The following is a 20,182-nucleotide window of genomic DNA, read 5'->3' on the forward strand; positions in this document are numbered from 1 at the left end:
CGGATTCCACTCTGAAACTGCATCGGGTATTGCACTACCTCATTGAATGGGAAAGGGGAGCGATGGCTGCTCAAAATTTTACGCCGCAGCAGAAACCTGCACTGAAAACATTTCTGCTGTGGATTTCCACTAAAGTCCCCGTTGGAAGATTCAGACGCGGATGTACATGTGAGGCCATAATCTCTTACCATCGCTAATCACTAGCAAGAAGTGAATTTAAAGGGGTTGTCCACGATTTTAAAAAGACATTTCTGCTTACTTCCAAACACAGCGCCACCCTTGTCAGTAGGGATGTTAGTAGTATTGCAGCTCAGCTCCATTGAAGTGAATGGGAGCTGAGCTGCAATACCAGACACAACCCACGGACAAAGGTGGTGCTGTGCCTGATAGAAAGCAGCCATATTTTTCTAACCCCAGGCAATCCCTTTGAGGAGGTTTTCTGTGGTTGTGATATTCATTCTCTATCGTCAGAATTGTTCATCACAATCAGATGAGTGGGGATCTGCTGGTCAGGAATGCTGCGGCCTCCTCTCAGGTCTGTAATGTGACGTTCATCAGTCACATGGTCTGCAAACAGCTTAGCAGCTCAGGCCAATTCATATGAATGGGACTAAGCTGCAATCTAGTGATTAGTGGAATAACTGGTTTGTGTCGGTATCGGGCAATTCCACAAAAATCATTGTGAATCGGGACGGTTGATTCCAAATCCCATTAATGTCAAGGGGAGTAAAAATTAGGTTCACCAATTTGTCTTCCAAGAGGTCCCCAATTCAACCAAAAGACCACCAAATTACATGGGAATAATATCAATACATCTGGGGAACACTGTGCTCCTCACAAAAATTGGTCAAAATAGTGTACAGTGGTGTGGGGGTAATATGTGCCAAGATAGTGCAACACCCCATAGGGACACCACGGACACTTGACAAGCATGGGGAGCTGGGAGGGATAAGTAATGGCTTGTCATGGCGGCCCTTATCAGGGTCCTTTTCCCAGAGGGAGGACACGTAGCCAAAGCCAGAGTGTAACTGCAGGCTACCTTCGACACCCCTAGAATAGGGAATGCCAATAAACAGGATGAGGGGGGGTAGTAGTTGTTGTTGTGGGTGACACCACCATTCCCACACACCGATATATCACACGGCAGAGAATAAAACAATGACACTGGTGTATAGTACCTCGGGTCCCCAGGAACGGTTAGGGCCGGTATAACTTCACTTGAATGAAAACAGTGGTACAAGGCAGTTTAGACTTTTAACTTTACAGTGCAAGTAAAATGGTGGCAGAAGAATATAACTAGTGTACTCTATTCTTCTGCATGCTCCCTGTGCAGAAGATACGTGCGTGCATATGCTGGAATACACTAGTGTGAGAGCGGAATTAGGCCTGCAAATAATTCCTACTGGCCAGACTGGTGACATTGAATGACATCTGAGGCCGCTGACTCCACTTGTGCTATATTAACAAAAAAGCACCACCAGCTAAATAAGCCACATTCCCTGAGAGCCACAATATGTGAGGGCAGAAGGACAGAGTATGGCTTATATCTTTGTGAGCTGCCCCTGTTTGCAAATTAGTAGTTGCCAGACTGGTGACTTTGAACGACATCTGAGGCTGCTGACACGCACTGTGTGTATTTGCTGTTTTCCTGTCTGGTTTTCTGTTTGTTTTATATTATATTATATTCAACTGAAGAAGCCACAATCCCTGGGAGGCACAATATGTGAGAACAGAAGGCCACAGGGTAGGGCTTATATCTTTGTGAGCTGTCCCTGTTTGGTGCAGCATAATTGAATTCCCTAAACCCCACTGCTGGCTGCGTAAGGTCTGCAAATAATTAGCAGTGGTCGGACTGTCGATCTTGAACGTCTGAGGCTGCACTCTGTCTTCTGCAGCAGACATGAGAAATTCGATTTTCCTGAGATTTTCACCAAAAATCCGCTCAGACTAAACTAGTTAGATTTTTCTAAAAACCGGATGATTTTATCTCCTGGCCAAACAAGATGAGCAACACTACTGCAATACCAAGACACCACCATGATGAAATGTACCGCACTGTGCCTGGTATGCAATAAAGGGATGAAAGCGTTCACCCAAATGTCATGGCCACTTCAAGCAGTAGATCGTTGAGAGACTCAATTAGCAGACCCCCACCTGTCCGATGCTGATGTCCTATCCTAAGGTTAGATGATGAGTATCAAAGTCACAGACAACTCTTTTAAGAAGCCCAAATCTGCAGCACGACCATCAACAATCTGACTTAGGACATAAGCATGACATAACTGTTTGGCTGGTTAACCTCTCTAATATGCTGTAATAACCTGAACACTGTAAATGATGAGGAGAGTAGTCCTGGCCTCCCGCTATCTTCAGACTCATTCCAGGTCAGACCATATTTGTGCTCTCATTCAGCGGCTCATTACACTCTTCATTTTGTTTAATACCCACATATTATAGCCGGCTCTGACCCCCAGTGCCAGCCTCTGCGCCATCTGCTCTCAGCAACTATAGCCTTAAACCTGCACCTTAACTGCAGGCGGAGATCTTCATCTCCAATTACACCAAGATTCTTAGATGTGTAAACCAGATAATAAAGTCATTACATTTTATGGGAGCACAAGAGCAAAACCACCTAGAACACAAAGAACACACAGCAAACATAAAGGAAATTATACCACTGGCTCACATATCCAGCCTTGTTTGTAGAGAGCAGTATTATAGTAGTTATATTCTTGTACATAGGGAGCAGTATTATAGTAGTTATATTCTTGTACATAGGAGCAGTATTATAGTAGTTATATTCTTGTACATGGGGGGCAGTATTATAGTAGTTATATTCTTGTACATAGGGAGCAGTATTATAGTAGTTATATTCTTGTACATAGGAGCAGTATTATAGTAGTTATATTCTTGTACATAGGGGCAGTATTATAGTAGTTATATTCTTGTACACAGGAGGCAGTATTATAGTAGTTATATTCTTGTACATAGGAGCAGTATTATAGTAGTTATATTCTTGTACATAGGGGACAGTATTATAGTAGTTATATTCTTGTACATAGGGGGCCGTATTATAGTAGTTATATCCTTGTACATAGGGGAAAGTATTAAAGTAGTTATATTCTTGTACATAGAGAGCAGTATTATAGTAGTTATGGTCTTGTACATAGGGGCAGTAGTATAGTAGTTATATTCTTGTACATAGGGGGCAGTATTATAGTAGTTATATTCTTGTACATAGGAGCAGTATTATAGTAGTTATATTCTTGTACATAGGGGCAGTATTATAGTAGTTATATTCTTGTACATAGAAGCAGTATTATAGTAGTTATATTCTTGTACATAGGGGACAGTATTATAGTAGTTATATTCTTGTACATAGGGGGCCGTATTATAGTAGTTATATCCTTGTACATAGGGGAAAGTATTAAAGTAGTTATATTCTTGTACATAGAGAGCAGTATTATAGTAGTTATGGTCTTGTACATAGGGGCAGTAGTATAGTAGTTATATTCTTGTACATAGGGGGCAGTATTATAGTAGTTATATTCTTGTACATAGGAGGCAGTATTATAGTAGTTATATTATTGTACATAGGGGCAGTATTATAGTAGTTATATTCTTGTACATAGGAGGCAGTATTATAGTAGTTATATACTTGTACATAGGCGGCAGTATTATAGTAGTTATATTCTTGTACATAGGGAGCAGTATTATAGTAGTTATATTCTTGTACATAGGAGCAGTATTATAGTAGTTATATTCTTGTACATAGGAGGCAGTATTATAGTAGTTATATACTTGTACATAGGCGGCAGTATTATAGTAGTTATAGTTTTTTACACAGTTTCACTATTACATTTAATTCTAGAGTTAGTTATTTGTTAATTAATTCTCCAGACTACTTAAGCTAATTGGTAATTACTCTGTTACAGTTTGATTTTCTAAACTACTGTCTTAGAACAAGTGTGGATGTCGTGATTTCTGATTTAACTCTCTGTGACAGATCACACTCACTCCAATATTTTGTACTTTTATGGAGTGGTGAGTGATAGAACAGGATACTTTGCCGAGCAGTCACATTACATCAGCCTCATGCCTGAATGCCTTTTTTTCTATTTTTAGGGATTTACTGGCATCTACTTTGCAGGGCTTGAAAAATGCTTCATCAAGACACAGCGTAAAGAAATCCCGACAGTTGAAGAGACAGAGTTGGAATTAGAGGTACGAGAGCTCGATTTGTGGGTTTTTTCTGTAATATAGACTGCATTGTTATGGATATAGGTGTAAGCATTATTGTGAGGGCTCTATAACAAATCTGGTAATTTGTCCCTAGGCCACTTTCTATGAACACATTTTTTCATAGTGACTGGCCAGTGGCCAAACCAGTAGACAGGAGGACATTGCGATGCTCATTTAGTTAATAAAGAAGTCAGTTCTTACTTCCCAACTCACTTATTGAAGATGAGTTGCCAGTTCCTCACTTCCTCTTCCTTTAACCTTATGCTATAGATGTTGTGTTGGACACTGTTTTTCGGGTCTCCCAGCAGGTCACATTTCTAGCCTTTGCTTAGTATTACACTGGTAATATACGTAATTATTGTTGATGCACTAGGAATTGTTCCATGTGTTCTCTTTGTGATATACAGGAACCTCAAATCATAATCTGTTTAGGACATCTAAGCTGAGAAACGTTTGTAGGATATTGGTAGCTCAAGTCGATGTCCTTTGGCCTCAGTGAAGAGGGCCTCCATCTATTATGTGCCACATGTAATACTAGACCTTTATTAAGTGGTAGAGGGGCCTTTTCGTCTTCTCAAGCACTATAGCCAAGGTGATGCCTCTGCACTACTAGAGTGATGCCCCTGGGGTATCTTCATGAATCATCTACTGTTATAGATCATACATGCTAAGCAATGGTGAGTTGTGCATTCAGACATGTTAGTTGGAGCACATGGGTTGGATCCAGCTGACTGCAGGGTCTGTTCCTCAGAATGACTGAACCATTCCTGGCATCCTCCTGCAAATAAGAAAGATGGAACAACACCTCTGCAGTGCCACCAATTGAAAGGCAACATTCCTGCAAGTCACTGTCAGACTCTTTATATATGTCTTTATGACAATGGCGGGGAAGTGAAAACCAGAATCCATACACAGACAGCTGTTTCAGGCCCTTATTTGCCCCTTATCAGTGTGCAGTAGGTTTCTGGCTTGGCTAGTGAGAAGCCTGTGACGTGGGTCGGCAAGGGTAACATCTCTCCTTAAGGAGAGCACCTAGAAGGTGAGTGAGGAGACTGAAAAGGCCATGCATCCTCCTCTGACCCCTTTTGGTGATGAGTTGTTTTCGTCCACAGGATCACCTTTCACTGGATGTTTTCCTTGATCATACCATTCTCACTATATTCTCCAGACCGCTACATGAGAACCCCTTCTACGGTTGGCTAGTCTAGCACCGATGACCAAACCTTGTTGGAAGTCACTCAGATTGCTGCATTTTCCCATCTAATCTGGATTCACACTGAAATTGATCTGCATAAAACTTGTCATGTGATTTTATGCTCCGGGGTCATGGGGAGAATTTCCATACAGGAAAGCACCAATCATGAGAGCCGGGGGTTCTAATAAAGTGTCCATTTTCTCATTGCTTATACAGTATACTGCCAACATATTCTGCAGTACCATTCACATAAGCTCCTGTTTACAATGGGTCCGATAATCAGATTTCCCTACAGCACACATACAATCATTCCAATTTTAAGAAAACCTACAATAATTTTCCTTTCTGCATGTATTTGGAGTGTGGGAGGAATGGGAGAACCTGGTACGGCCCACAAGAGCACAAGGAGAAGGTGTTATCAGTGCCCCCCCCCCCCCCCCCCAATGAATAGCAGAAAATACATTCAAGGTTTTAGAAATTCTACAAATAGCATAAATAAATAAATTTGGCAAATTTCTCCAAACTAACCATAAACAGAGGAAAAGACTGAAAACCATCCGTCATTGTGTTCCGTGTCAGCATGGGGATCCTCTCACATGTGGGGACAATTACATTTCCTTCGGTTGAATTTACAAGAAACTTTCCATTTCCTGATTATATTTTTTTGTGAAACAAGAAATTGTTTAATTTCTGTAAAACTTCACAGATGAAACAATCACAAACTATAAACTGCGGCCTGGAAATATTCGTATCGTCATCACCATTAACAATGTAGCATTGGAAGGACAGTTATGGGAAAAGGAAAGGTGATCCTTGCATCAATGCCCTTATCACAGCCACAGTCCAGACAGCTTTTCTTTAGCCTCAGTTGTTTCTTGAGACGTCTTTGGATCCATCGCACAACTTTTTATCATTTAAGTAAGCACAGAAAATAAAGAACATCCTTCTTAAAAAGTCGTGTAACTTAGGGCTAATGCACCGACTATATTTTTGTTCCATCTGCTGTCCAAGTCTACAACTAACTAGACTGAGAGCACGTGGACTCTTATCCGTCAGTGTGCCAATTCACATCAGTTTTTCTACATGGACTCATGGATATGTAAAGATTACGCTATTCTGATCCGATTTACAGAGCGGACTCATCCATTCAATTCACTGGAGAGGCAAAAAAATAATGAATGCCATCCACGTACTTTCCATATTTCACAGATCCTTTGCTAAGAAATGCAGCTAAAATGAATTGGTACTTTTTGGGAGGGATATGAAAAATGGAAGTGGAAGGAAGGGAGGGAGGGAAGAAGGAAGGAAGTAAGAGAGTGGAAGGAAGTGAGAGAGGGGGAGGGAGGGAAGAAAGGAGGAATGAAGGCAGGGAAAGAGAAGTATGGAAGGTATATAGAGAGAGAGTGGGAAGAGGAAAAGAGGATGAAGGAAAGGAGGTAGAGAGAGATGAGGAAGGAGAGGATGAAGGAATGGGGAGAGAGGCAGGAAGGAAGAGAGGAAGAAGGAAATGAGAGAGGTGGAGGAAGGAACGAAGAGAGAGAGAGATGGAAAAAAAGTTCATAGGGAAGAAAGGAATGGAAAGAGAAGGAAGGGAGGAAGGAAGGAAGGCAGACTGAGAGAAAAAAGGGAGGGAAGAAGGAAGAGAAGAAGGAAGGGAGGAAGGAAGGAGAAAAGAGTGAAAGGGAATGAGAGAAGAAGAAAGGAAAGGAAGACGGAATAAAAGAAGGTAGAGGGAAGGCGGTAGAGAGGGAAGAAGTATTGTATTTTACAGAAAGTCTTTTGAATAATTCTTCTACTTGATTTCCATTTTTCCCCTCATTTTAGGAAGGTGAAATCACCACCACGATCTATGAGCAGTCCATGTTCTGGGTCGCGTCTGAGAATCCTATAGAGGACAAAGATTTCCTGAAGAGTTCCCGAATACTGGAGCTGTGCCACAATAAGTCCCTCCACTGGATCTTCCCTGCTTTTCCATCAGGTAACACAAGGTGTCTTTTTAAAGGTCTACATCAGCATACAGATCTTCTGTGCAGCTGCTACTTACTATATCTGTTTCTGGGAAAGCTGGGTGATTACCAACATGGCCAGCATTACAGCACTTAAGGGTTTGTCACTGACATGTGTGAATCTCCACTACATCAGAACTTGTATGCCCCCATTCACTACTTCTGCTTTGCTAGTCACACTTCATTTTTTAACATCCGTGTTAGGTGGGTCTGACAACCTGCATGGAACTGTAATGGTGATCTATTAGTTGTCACTCAACTATCCTAAAAACAGATATAATATGATAGAAGTTTTAACACTAAAGGCTCTCTTTCACAAGCGGTTTTTACCACATATTCTACGCACGAGTTTTGTGTAATACGTGATAACGAACTTTACAATACTTTCAAATGTACATCTAATACACAGCGTGCGAAATGCGCAAAAAGATCAAGGCATGCAATATCTTGGCTTGTATTACACGCGTATACACGCCAAGATAGTGTATTGAGAGTGTCGGCATGTAAGCAATATATTACATACCACTACATGGAGATACGCCCGTGGCGCACAGGGAAAGAACTCCTGTGGGACCTAGACCCAAAAAACTCAAAGACTTAGATTGTAGCAAATCCAGCTGCTGTGTGATCAGGACAAGACCAGGACAGGCTTTAGTCTAAGCAGGAATGAAAATGTCTTTATTCACTGACAAGTAGCAGATATATTCAAAAAAAGGAGAAATTAATACATAGAGAGCGAAATTCACAAAGTGTTTTACGCCAGATTCTAGTGTAAAAGAGTCACATAACAGTACACAAGATTTGGAAGAGTAAAAACTTTGCAACTTATTTGTCTGCTGCACAGCTTATGTTGCTCTCCCACAACAGGGCGTGGCTTGAGAGGAGGGGGTGTGGCTGCCTCAGACGGACACATTTATGTATCATTTATACCAGAATTTGGCATAAGTTATACCATAAATAAATGCGAGATCAGCCCTGGCATACATTGTTGTGTTGGGACATGGAGGAGCCGAGATGCAACATGCGTGTATATATATATATATATATATATATATATATATATATTTATTTATTTATATACAGCGGCGTGCACCTCTTCATATATTAGGCACGTCGTGCTAGCCTGGATAATAAGTAGGACTGCTCTCACACATGCTTTTAGAAAACGCCACTCAAAATTGCGGCATTTTACAACGATTTCAAGCTGCGTTTTTGAAGTACTGTACAGTGTTTGAAAGCGCTTTTTAACGTTGACCATCATTGTGATGGGTGATGAGGTGCGTTAAAAAGCGCTAAAACGCACGAAAATAGTACCATGCTAAAAAATCACGGCATTAGAAAGGCCGCGTTCGAGTGCAGGTCTGCAGAACCCCATTGAAATCAATGGCGCCGTTCTAGCGTGGTTAGAGTGGCGTTCAGGATGCTGCGCTAATCGCAGTAAGAAGCGGTGAGTGTGAGAGCCAGCTAAGTAATTCTGGTCTCAACAAACTTCCCTCTAAAGTTTATTATGAAGTTGCAGAACTTTTCAGTATAAAACAATTTACATTTATTTACATAAAAACAATTGTCAATCAAAATTGGCGTCATCCGCAGAAAAAGAGAAGCATTCAGTGGACTACGGGAGACGACTTATTTTTTAATTCACCCCTAAGTCTTAATTTTTTTTACGTGAATGCTGATTACATCCAATATACAGACAGTATGTAAAAACTAGAAATGCTCATTAAAGCTACAGCATCACCTAATAATTCCGTGCATGAAGACGTTATCTGCGCAAAATTACTAATTACACTTAATTATTAAAATCATCAAAGCCGTCTGAATTCTGCTGATGTAGACTTTGTAATTAGGTCTCATTTATGAAGAATTCAACCTATTGTTTACTAAAACCGTTGACTAATTTTATGATGATCACACAGAAGACAGGGACATGTAATTACTTCTATATGATGAGAGATAGCATGCAGCTCAGGACACGTCAGGGCGACCAGCACACCGCCTCCACAGCAGTAGGAGCCTGGAGTAGTCTCTGTTTCTGCGAAAGTTGGGTGCTGGCCTTAAGTTAGATGGCCTTAGGTTTTTCATAGGAAAAAATAATACAGACAATCTCCTTGTATTCTGCTTGTGTAGAAAAGAAGCAAGATAGCAGCCTACACACACCAGAACAGCTGCACTAATAAATACCGAACTGTACCAGAACCAAGCTCATTATATAAATACAATACCAGAACCAACTTTACTACATAGATATAATACCAGAACCAAACCCGTAACATAAATACAGTATAAGAACCACGCTCAGTACATAAATACAGCACAAACCAACCCCAGTACATAGATACAATACCAAAAGTAAGATTAGTACATAAATACAACAAAAAACAACCTCAGATACCAGAACTAAGCACAACGCAGAAACGAGCACCAGAGCCAAACTCAGCACATGGCTGCAATACCAGAACTAAGCTTAATACATAGATAGATTACCAGAAGCAAGCTCAGTACATAGATTCAATACCAGAACCAAGCTAATAACATGAAAACAGTACCAGAACCAAGCTCTTAATATAACTACAGTACCAGAACCAATTTCATTACATAAATACAATACCAGAACCAAGATATGTGCATAAATACAGCACAAACCAACCTAAGTACATAGATACAATACCAGAACTAAGCTCAATACATAAATATAGCACTAGAGCCAAACTCAGTACATGAATAAAATACCAGAACCAAGCTTAGTACACAGATACAATACCAGAACCAAGCTCATGACCTATAGTCTGAGATCCAAGCTCATAATAAATACAGTAGCAGAACTAAGGGCTGACATTGGCACCTTGGACCATCATAGGAGAGCCAGGAGGATGATTCATGTAGCTCCACAAGACGTTGCTGCACAGAGAAAGAAGATTATCTGGGCAAGTGGACCTAAGGGGAGAGATCACCCCCAGTCTACATCCACCTAGTAGAAGGCTGTATGACCCTTTGCAATCTCCAACTACTTAATTCTCACAATGCGTTGGAAGTGTTAGACTACCAATGCACTGTACCTATGAGCTACTCATGTGATCAGCAAAGGCCAATCAGTGAGCAGCGCACAGTGTGCATTAAGCGGTTAGAAAATTGCTGCAGCTGTCTTGGATGGCCAAAAACAGGGCTGAAAAAGGTGGATCAGAGGGGCGGCAGAGAAGAAAAACTGTAGATAAAACATCCCCCACCCCCCAGTCCCAGGACAGAATTTTCTCCCGAAACCAATGCGTTGCTTTACTATTCCCAGGTGACAGCCCTGTGGCGGCTGTAGTAGTAACTATACCGGCGCTCACCCAAGAGACAGCTGCACAGAAATTTTAGGATTCAGGGATTTCTATTTTTGTTGATTCTCGTTACTCAAAAAATTGCTCTTTTGTGTTTTTATGTCTTTTTTTAAACTTTTTTCCAGCTCCTGAATTTCAAGATTTTGATGATGACGAGGACGATGCGTTAGTAGCAGAGCAAAAATTTGTTTTGCCTAAAGGTCAAAGAGGCGAAAAACGGAGTGGCAAACGTCAGTCCAGATCTCTGACGGAAGAGGATCTACCTGTCAACGACTATGTAAGTGCAATAACCACTACGCCATAATACAGTATATATAATGATGAGCAGGGGAGGGCGCAGCGATCTGAGGGAAGGAGTCAGCTACTTATTCCATCACTTATATAACCCACTATACCACTATAGTAGCTGTTATAGTCTAGCGTCCTGGCAGCTGCTATGTTTATGTTTGATGCCAAGTGATGCGGCAGTAAAACAAACTGACAGAAGATGGTTGTTCTGCATAAAAAAACAACTTCTGCACAGTATAAACATGTGTTCACTCTATAGGAAGGCACATCATACTTGAACGTTGCAAACTCAGTGTCCAACAGACGTTACAGGCTCAACTATAACAGTGTCTGTCATTCCTCATGATCACATGGGGTACCATGTACAGTCTGTTAGCTAGCCTGTGTAATAGGGCCAGTGGGGAATGATTGCTGCGCTACAGGCCCACTAGACCAGGTTGAATCAGGCACCCCATGTTGGGGATTACTTGGCTTGCTAGTGTAGAGGAGCCAGTGGCAGGCAGCACCGCACCCTGAGGCTCGCTGAACTGTTTCAGAGTGATAGTGGTTCGGGCTTTACTGCTGTGGCACTGGGGAAAGATAAGAGAACTTCAACAGTTGGCAAACAGCTCAGGTTCGGGCTCAGGCCACACTATGTCCGTTAGTGCCCGGGTCAGTAATAGGGCTCAGCTGCTCAGCTTGCATTGGAAGGTCTGGGAGAAAGTATAATAAGAAGACCGAGACACTATGTTGGCAACTTGCAACTTTTCAACTGGAAGTGGGGCCGATCCTGAAGCTGCGGTCGCTAATGTTGCATGACTGACAGCGGTCTCCTTGTGCAGCAGCCGCAGGGAGAATGGGGAGAGTGACAGCGTTGCCAGCGAGGCAGTACAGCAGGGCCCTGAACAGCGCTGTTTGGAGGCAGCTGACCTCGGCACTCCTGTGCTGTCAGTCTGCCTGCCGCTGTGCTGTAGTGTCACAGTGAAAGCTGGCCGACAGCTGTCACTCCCCCCGGCGCTGTGCGTTGTCCTGTCGGCGCTCCTGCGCTGTCAATATGACCATCGCTGTGTGCTGTAGTGCTGCCAGTCAGTGTCTCTGACGATGCTGCCGGTGGCTCACTTCTCCGTTGCTGTGTACTTCTGCAACCTCCGTTTGCCGTACTGCTCTGTGGCCGGATCAATTGCAGCTGTGTTCCGGGTGTCAGGCCGCACAAAGTCTCAGCCCGCCACGCAGCCTTGCTATAGGGATGGAAAAAAATCAATAGACTACAGTAGACAGACCGTCAGTTAATCAGAAGCTAGGGGCATGACAGGGGGTGTCAACTGCAGCTAAGGCTAGTCAGCCTGTAGCTTCCGGTGGAGACAAGCTACAACAGTACCACTGATAGCTAGTGTAACCCTGTGGTTCCAGCGGGAAGCCTGCCGAGACAGGGGAAGACCACAGGGAAACCAAGATGGATGTTAAATATTAGAAAAAACTTTCTGACAGTGAGGGTGATCAATGAGTGGAACAGGTTGCCACGGGAGGTGGTGAGTTCTCCTTCAATGGAAGTCTTCAGAGGCAGACAGAAATCTGTCTGGGATGATTTAGTGATCCTGCACTGAGCAGGGGGTTGAACCCAATGACCCCGGAGGACCCTTTCAATCCTACCATTCTATTATTCTATGTCACGGGTGGCTCTGCGATCTCTCCCACCAGCGATAGATAGATAGATATGAGATAGATAGATATTAGATAGATATGAGAGATAGATAGACAGATGTTGTTATAATGATAATTGATTTTCATCAGTATAACAATATTTAGCATAAACCCACAACTTGCGGCAGTCTGCTATGTTACGTTATGGCTCCCGCTGTGATACTAAGGACGCCATGAATAAAATGTAAATCTCACATATGTTACGACGCAGTTATGGCTCCGGCTCTACCGCTACTCTGAACTGAGAACCCCTACGAGCCGCGTACAGCTGCGAACAGCAGACGTTTTTGTGAACATCAATGTAAATAATGAATGCCGTCTCCCCTAATAGTCTTATGGAGGAGATCTGACACGCCTTTAGAGTCGGAACATCTAGGGAAAAAATGCTAACAGGACTGATTTGCAACCTGGATAATTAGGGGAACAGTAGCGGTCCGTAAATGGATGAAAAAGGGAGAGCGTGAATAATGAATTGATTTATCCAGACTGTTCGCTGTAAAAGATACATGACAAAGGGAAGAGCCTTTAATGTTGCAATAAGTAACTGTCAGCGCTCACACTTTGATGAGCCCTTTATGTCTTTACTTGATAAAACACAAGATGTTAAAAAGGGAAAGTTATAGATAAAAAAGAGAAATGATAATAAAGTGCTGCGCTCGTCTTTCATTCGCCACTCGGTGCCATACATCAAGCAACAACGGCTCGCGACAGATGGGTCATCAATATTCATCATATATGTGACACATTGAGATACCACTGCTTCTTATATCATATCTATGTCTTGGTGCCAGTTTACTGATTGTCGTCTTGGCAGATGTTTTGAAAGGTAGAATATATGGAGAAACGTCATCTGGCTTCTGAGAGAGACGCCCCCGATTGACTTTGAGTCCAAATCACAGTATTAAAATACGAAATAGCAGCTTAGATCGCCCAATGACTTCTTCATAAACGTCCTAATATCCATGGCCGGCCTTAGCTACATGCAACTTGTGTGGTCGCTCAGGTCATTGACAACAGCTTGTAGGGGAAATACCACGGGGATGTAGGCTGGGGGCGATCTACCACCTTAGGTCTGCCTGGCCAGATGATCTTCCTCTTCCTTGCAGCAGCATCTTGTGGAGCTATATGAATCATCCTCCTCCTGGCTCTGTCTCCTCCTCTCTGATGTTCCAAGGTGCAGCGATTAGTGATGAGCGAACGTACTCGTCCGAGCTTGATGCTCGGGCGAATATTAGGGTGTTCGGGATGCTCGTTACTCTTAACGAGCACCACGCGGTGTTCGGGTTACTTTCACTTTCCTCTGTGAGACGTTAGCGCGCTTTTCTGGCCAATTGAAAGACAGGGAAGGCATTACAACTTCCCCCTGTGACGTTCAAGCCCTATACCACCCCCCTGCTGTGAGTGGCTGGGGAGATCAGATGTCACCCGAGTATAAAAGTCGGCCCCTCCCGCGGCTCGCCTCAGATGCCTTGTGAGTTAGCTGAGGGAAAGTGCTGCTGCTGGTGCTGCTGTAGGGAGAGTGTTAGGAGTGAGTGTAGGCTTCAAGAACCCCAACGGTCCTTCTCAGGGCCACATCTATCCGTGTGCAGTACTGTGGAGGGTGCTGTTAGCAGTGTTGCGCAATTTTTTTTTTTTTCAAAATCGGCTGTCTGCAGAGCATTGCGCCCTGCAGTAATAGTCCAGGGACAGAAGTGGTGGTTAGGCAGGGAGAGTGTTAGGAGTGAGTGTAGGCTTCAAGAACCCCAACGGTCCTTCTTAGGACCACATTTAACCGTGTGCAGTACTGTGCAGGCTGCTGTTAGCAGTGTTGCATCTTTTTTTTTTTTTCAAAATCGGCTGTGCAGAGCATTGCGCCCTGCAGTAATACTACAGGGAAAGAATTGTGTAGGTAGGGCCAGAAGACATATATTATTGATTGAATATAGTCAGTGGGCCTTTTCTTTAAAAAAAAAAAGGGAAAAATTCTATGTGGCCTGCCTCTGTCAGTCCTCAGCGTTCTGGGTACGTGTGTGGTGGGTGGAGATAGTAAAAAAAATCATACGCAGCCAGCTACGTTTAACAGCAGTCTTGCACCAATTTATTTCCTTCCTGCCTGGGGAAAATCACCGCTCTGCTGCACTTCATATAACTGCATTTCTGTGGAACAGATTTCTTATCTGATTGAATATAGTCAGTGGGCCTTTTCTTTAAAAAAAAGGGAAAAATTCTATGTGGCCTGCCTCTGTCAGTCCTCAGCGTTCTGTGTACGTGTGTGGTTGGTGGAGATAGTAAAAAAAATCATACGCAGCCAGCTACGTTTAACAGCAGTCTTGCACCAATTTATTTCCTTCCTGCCTGGGGAAAATCACCGCTCTGCTGCACTTCATATAACTGCATTTCTGTGGAACATATTTCTTATCTGATTGAATATAGTCAGTGGGCCTTTTCTTTAAAAAAAAAGGGAAAAATTCTATTTGTCCTGCAGGCTTGTGCCAATTTATTTCCTGCCTGGGAAATCACTGGTAATACAGCATGCTGAGGGTTAGGGGTAGGCCTAGAGGACGTGGACGTGGCCGAGGACGCGTAGGCCCAAGTGAGGGTGTGGGCACAGGCCGAGCTCCTGATCCAGGTGTATCGAAGCCGACTGCTGCGCGATTAGGAGAGAGGCACGTTTCTGGCGTCCCCACATTCATCGCCCAATTAATGGGTCCACGCGGTAGACCTTTATTAGAAAATGAGCAGTGTGAGCAGGTCCTGTCGTGGATGGCAGAAAGTGCTTCGAGCAAGCTATCATCCACCCACAGTTCTGCGCCGTCCAGTGCTGCAAATCCGAATCCTCTGGCTGCTGCTCCTCCTTCCTCCCAGCCTCCTCACTCCATGAAAATGACACATGCTCAGGAGCGGGAAGACTCCCAGGAACTGTTCTCTGGCCCCTGCTCAGATTGGGCAGCAGTGGTTCCTCTCCCACCAGAGGAGTTTATCGTCACTGATGCCCAACCATTGGAAAGTTCCCGGGGTCCGGGGGATGAGGCTGGGGACTTCCGGCAACTGTCTCAAGACCTTTCAGTGGGTGAGGAGGACGATGACGATGAGACACAGTTGTCTATCGGTGAGGTAGTAGTAAGGGCAGTAAGTCCGAGGGAGGAGCGCACAGAGGATTCGGAGAAAGAGCAGCAGGACAATGAGGTGACTGACCCCACCTGGTTTGCTACGCCTACTGAGGACAGGTCTTCAGAGGGGGAGGCAAGGGCAGCAGCAGGGCAGGTTGCAAGAGGCAATGCGGTGTCCAGGGGTAGAGGCAGGGCCAGACCGAATAATCCACCAACTGTTTCCCAAAGCGCACCCTCGCGCCATGCCACCCTGCAGAGGCCAAGGTGCTCTAAGGTCTGGCAGTTTTTCACAGAGACGCCTGACGACCGACGAACAGTGGTGTGCAACCTTTGTCGCACCAAGATCAGCCGGGGAGCCACCACCACCAGCCTCACCACCACCAGCATGCGCAGACATATGATGGCCAAGCACCCCACAAGGTGGGACGAAGGCCGTTCACCGCCTCCGGTTTGCACCGCTGCCTCTCCCCCTGTGCCCCAACCTGCCACTCAGATCCAACCCCGCTCTGAGGACACAGGCACTACCGTCTCCTGGCTTGCACCCACACCCTCACCTCCGCTGTCCTCGGCCCAATCCAGCAATATCTCGCACCGCACCGTCCAGCCGTCGCTAGCGCAAGTGTTTGAGCGCAAGCGCAAGTACGCCGCCACGCACCCGCACGCTCAAGCGTTAACCGTCCACATAGCCAAATTTATCAGCCTTGAGATGCTGCCGTATAGGGTTGTGGAAACGGAGTCCTTCAAAAGTATGATGGCGGCGGCGGCCCCACGCTACTCAGTTCCCAGTCGCCACTACTTTTCCCGATGTGCCGTCCCAGCCCTGCACGACCACATCTCCCGCAACATTGTACGCGCCCTCACCAACGCGGTTACTGCCAAGGTCCACTTAACAACGGACACGTGGACAAGCACAGGCGGGCAGGGCCACTATATCTCCCTGACGGCACATTGGGTGAATTTAGTGGAGGCTGGGACAGAGTCAGAGCCTGGGACCGCTCACGTCCTATCCACCCCCAGAATTGCGGGCCCCAGCTCGGTGGTGGTATCTGCGGCGGTGTATGCTTCCTCCACTAAACCACCCTCCTCCTCCTCCTCCAACGCAACCTCTGTCTCGCAATCAAGATGTGTCAGCAGCAGCAGCGCGTCGCCAGCAGTCGGTGTCGCGCGTCGTGGCAGCACAGCGGTGGGCAAGCGTCAGCAGGCCGTGCTGAAACTACTCAGCTTAGGAGATAAGAGGCACACGGCCCACGAACTGCTGCAGGGTCTGACAGAGCAGACCGACCGCTGGCTTGCGCCGCTGAGCCTCCAACCGGGCATGGTCGTGTGTGACAACGGCCGTAACCTGGTGGCGGCTCTGCAGCTCGGCAGCCTCACGCACGTGCCATGCCTGGCCCACATCTTTAATTTGGTGGTTCAGCGCTTTCTGAAAAGCTACCTACGCTTGTCAGACCTGCTCGTAAAGGTGCGCCGGCTCTGCGCACATTTCCGCAAGTCCCACACAGACGCTGCCACCCTGCGGACCCTGCAACATCGGTTTAATCTGCCAGTGCACCGACTGCTGTGGGACGTGCCCACACGGTGGAACTCTACGCTCCACATGTTGGCCAGGCTCTATGAGCAGCGTAGAGCTATAGTGGAATACCAACTCCAACATGGGCGGCGCAGTGGGAGTCAGCCTCCTCAATTATTTTCATAAGAGTGGGCCTGGTTGGCAGACATCTGCCAGGTCCTTCGAAACTTTGAGCAGTCTACCCAGGTGGTGAGCGGCGATGCTGCAATCATTAGCGTCACCATTCCTCTGCTATGCATCTTGAGAAGTTCCCTGCAAAGCATAAAGGCAGACGCTTTGCGCTCGGAAACAGAGCCGTGGGAAGACAGTATGTCGCTGGATAGTCAGAGCACCCTCCTGTCTATATCTCAGCGCGTTCAGGAGGAGGATGAGGAGGAGGGGGAAGAGACAGCTTGGCCCACTGCTGACGGTACCCATGCTGCTTGCCTGTCATCCTTTCAGCGTGTATGGCCTGAGGAGGAGGAGGAGGAGGAGGAGGATCCTGAAAGTGATCTTCCTAGTGAAGACAGCCATGTGTTGCGTACAGGTACCCTGGCACACATGGCTGACTTCATGTTAGGATGCCTTTCTCGTGACCCTCGCGTTGCACGCATTCTGGCCACTACGGATTACTGGGTGTACACAATGCTCGACCCACGGTATAAGGAGAACCTTTCCACTCTCATTCCCGAAGAGGAAAGGGGTTAGAGAGTGTTGCTGTACCACAGGACCCTGGCGGACAAGCTGATGGTAAAATTCCCATCCGACAGCGCTAGTGGCAGAAGGCGCACTTCCGAGGGCCAGGTAGCAGGGGAGGTGCGGAGATCGAGCAGCATGTACAGCACAGGCAATACAACAGTCTTTAAAGGGGTTCTGACATGAATAATTTTTTTATGCTTTAGCAGCCATTGTCCCCTGGTGTGCCTAATGGACCCAGGGAACCCAGGGTTTAATGGCTGCTAAAGCATAAAAATATAACACTTACCTTGTCTTCTGTTGTTGTTGACATCGGGGGGTCAGCTCCCGGCAGGCAGTCTTCTTCCTCCAGCAGCCGCGCCGCTCCGGGATCGCGCGCATGCGCAGTAGAGAGGTGCCCTCTGACAGGAGTCAGGACGGGCTGCGTCTCCACTGCGCATGCGCAGCACTCCGGAGTTCAGCCGGACGGACGGGCCGCCCACAGCAAGCACTGCTTGTGACGTGCTTGCTGTGAGCGGTCCGTCCGTTGACCTCGGAAGTGCCTGACGGACGGAGCAGAGCCAGGAAGCGGTCTTTTTGACCGCTCCTGCTCTGCTTTAAAGGCACAGAAGATGATGCCGGCTGGAGGGGACATGCCTGGCGATCGGGCCAGGCCAGGCAAGGTGAGTACAATTTTTTTTTCTTCATGTCAGAACCCCTTTAAGGCCCTGGACAGCTTTATGGCTCCCCAGCAAGACTGTGTCACCGCTCCCCAGTCAAGGCTGAGTCGGCGGGAGCACTGTAAAAGGATGGTGAGGGAGTACGTAGCCGATCGCACGACCGTCCTCCCTGACGCCTCTGCCACCTACAACTACTGGGTGTCGAAGCTGGACACGTGGCCTGAACTCGCGCTGTATGCCCTGGAGGTGCTTGCTTGTCCTGCGGCTAGCGTCTTGTCAGAGAGGGTGTTTAGTGCGGCTGGGGGAATCATCACAGATAAGCGTACCCGCCTGTCAACCGACAGTGCCGACAGGCTTACACTCATCAAGATGAACAAAGCCTGGATTTCCCCAGACTTCTCTTCTCCACCAGCGGACAGCAGCGATACCTAAGCAATACGTAGGCTGCACCCGCGGATGGAAGCATCGTTCTCTCTCACCATCCAAAACGGGGACATTTCTGCTTCATCAATCTGTGTATAATATTCCTCCTCCTCCTCCTCCTCCTCCTCCTCCTGAAACCTGACATAATCACGCCGAACGGGCAATTTTTCTTAGGGCCACAAGGCTCACTCATATAATTTTTCTTTAAAATTTTTATACGTTTCAAAGCTCTTAAAAGCGTTGAAACTTTAACTTGAACCAATTTTTCGTTAAACTGGGCTGCCTCCAGGCCTAGTTACCACTTAAGCCACATTAACCAAAGCGATTAATGGGTTTCACCTGCCCTCTTGGTTGGCCAGGGCCAATTTTTCTGATGTACATTAGTACTGTTGATACAGCAATTTGTGGGCCCTCGCCTACAGTGTAATCAAATTAATTTTTAGCCCACCTGCATTACAGCTGACGTTACATCCGCTGTGTTGGGCAATTCAATGGGATATATTTATGTGTACCGCCGGTGGCTTCCTGGCACCCACCCATGCTGTGGGTCCACAGAGAATTATAAATGCATCTGTTTCCACTTCTAAAAAACCCAGTCAGACTGGGGCATGCAGTGTGGGCCGAAGCCCACCTGCATTAAGCACGACATTACTACCTCAGCTGTGTTGGGCAATGCAATGGGATATTTTTATGTACCGCCGGTGGGTTCCAGGGAGCCACCCATGCTGTAGGTGCACAGGGACTTCACAATAGGGAGTTGTACCTGCCTGTGTCTATGAATTAAAAACCGCGGTCTGACTGGGGCATGCAGAGACACCTTGACAGAATGAATAGTGTGTGGCACATAGGTTCCCCATTGCTATGCCCACGTGTGCAGCTCCTGATGGCGGTGGCACAGGATTATATTTCTCATTGCTTCTGTACAGCATTGTGGGCTATAGCCCCGCCCCTTTTAAAGAGGGTCGCTGCCTAGCCGTGCCAACCCTCTGCAGTGTGTGCCTGCGGACCCTCGTCATGGCAGACGCACTTATA

At 46.0% G+C, this 20,182-nt stretch overlaps 1 protein-coding gene across 1 annotated transcript in view; it reads left to right on the forward strand.

The window, feature by feature from the left end:
* The window catches only part of TNMD (tenomodulin), an 81,162-nt gene that overhangs the window by 34,477 nt on the left and 26,503 nt on the right, over positions 1–20,182 (forward strand). The window contains exons 4-6 of the mRNA XM_066581433.1: positions 4,126–4,224; positions 7,262–7,415; positions 10,892–11,043. Coding sequence (XP_066437530.1) covers positions 4,126–4,224; positions 7,262–7,415; positions 10,892–11,043 — 405 coding nt within the window. The remainder of the gene's footprint in view (positions 1–4,125; positions 4,225–7,261; positions 7,416–10,891; positions 11,044–20,182) is intronic.

This window comes from Eleutherodactylus coqui, chromosome 10 (assembly GCF_035609145.1).
Source record: "Eleutherodactylus coqui strain aEleCoq1 chromosome 10, aEleCoq1.hap1, whole genome shotgun sequence".
Lineage (NCBI taxonomy): Eukaryota > Metazoa > Chordata > Amphibia > Anura > Eleutherodactylidae > Eleutherodactylus > Eleutherodactylus coqui.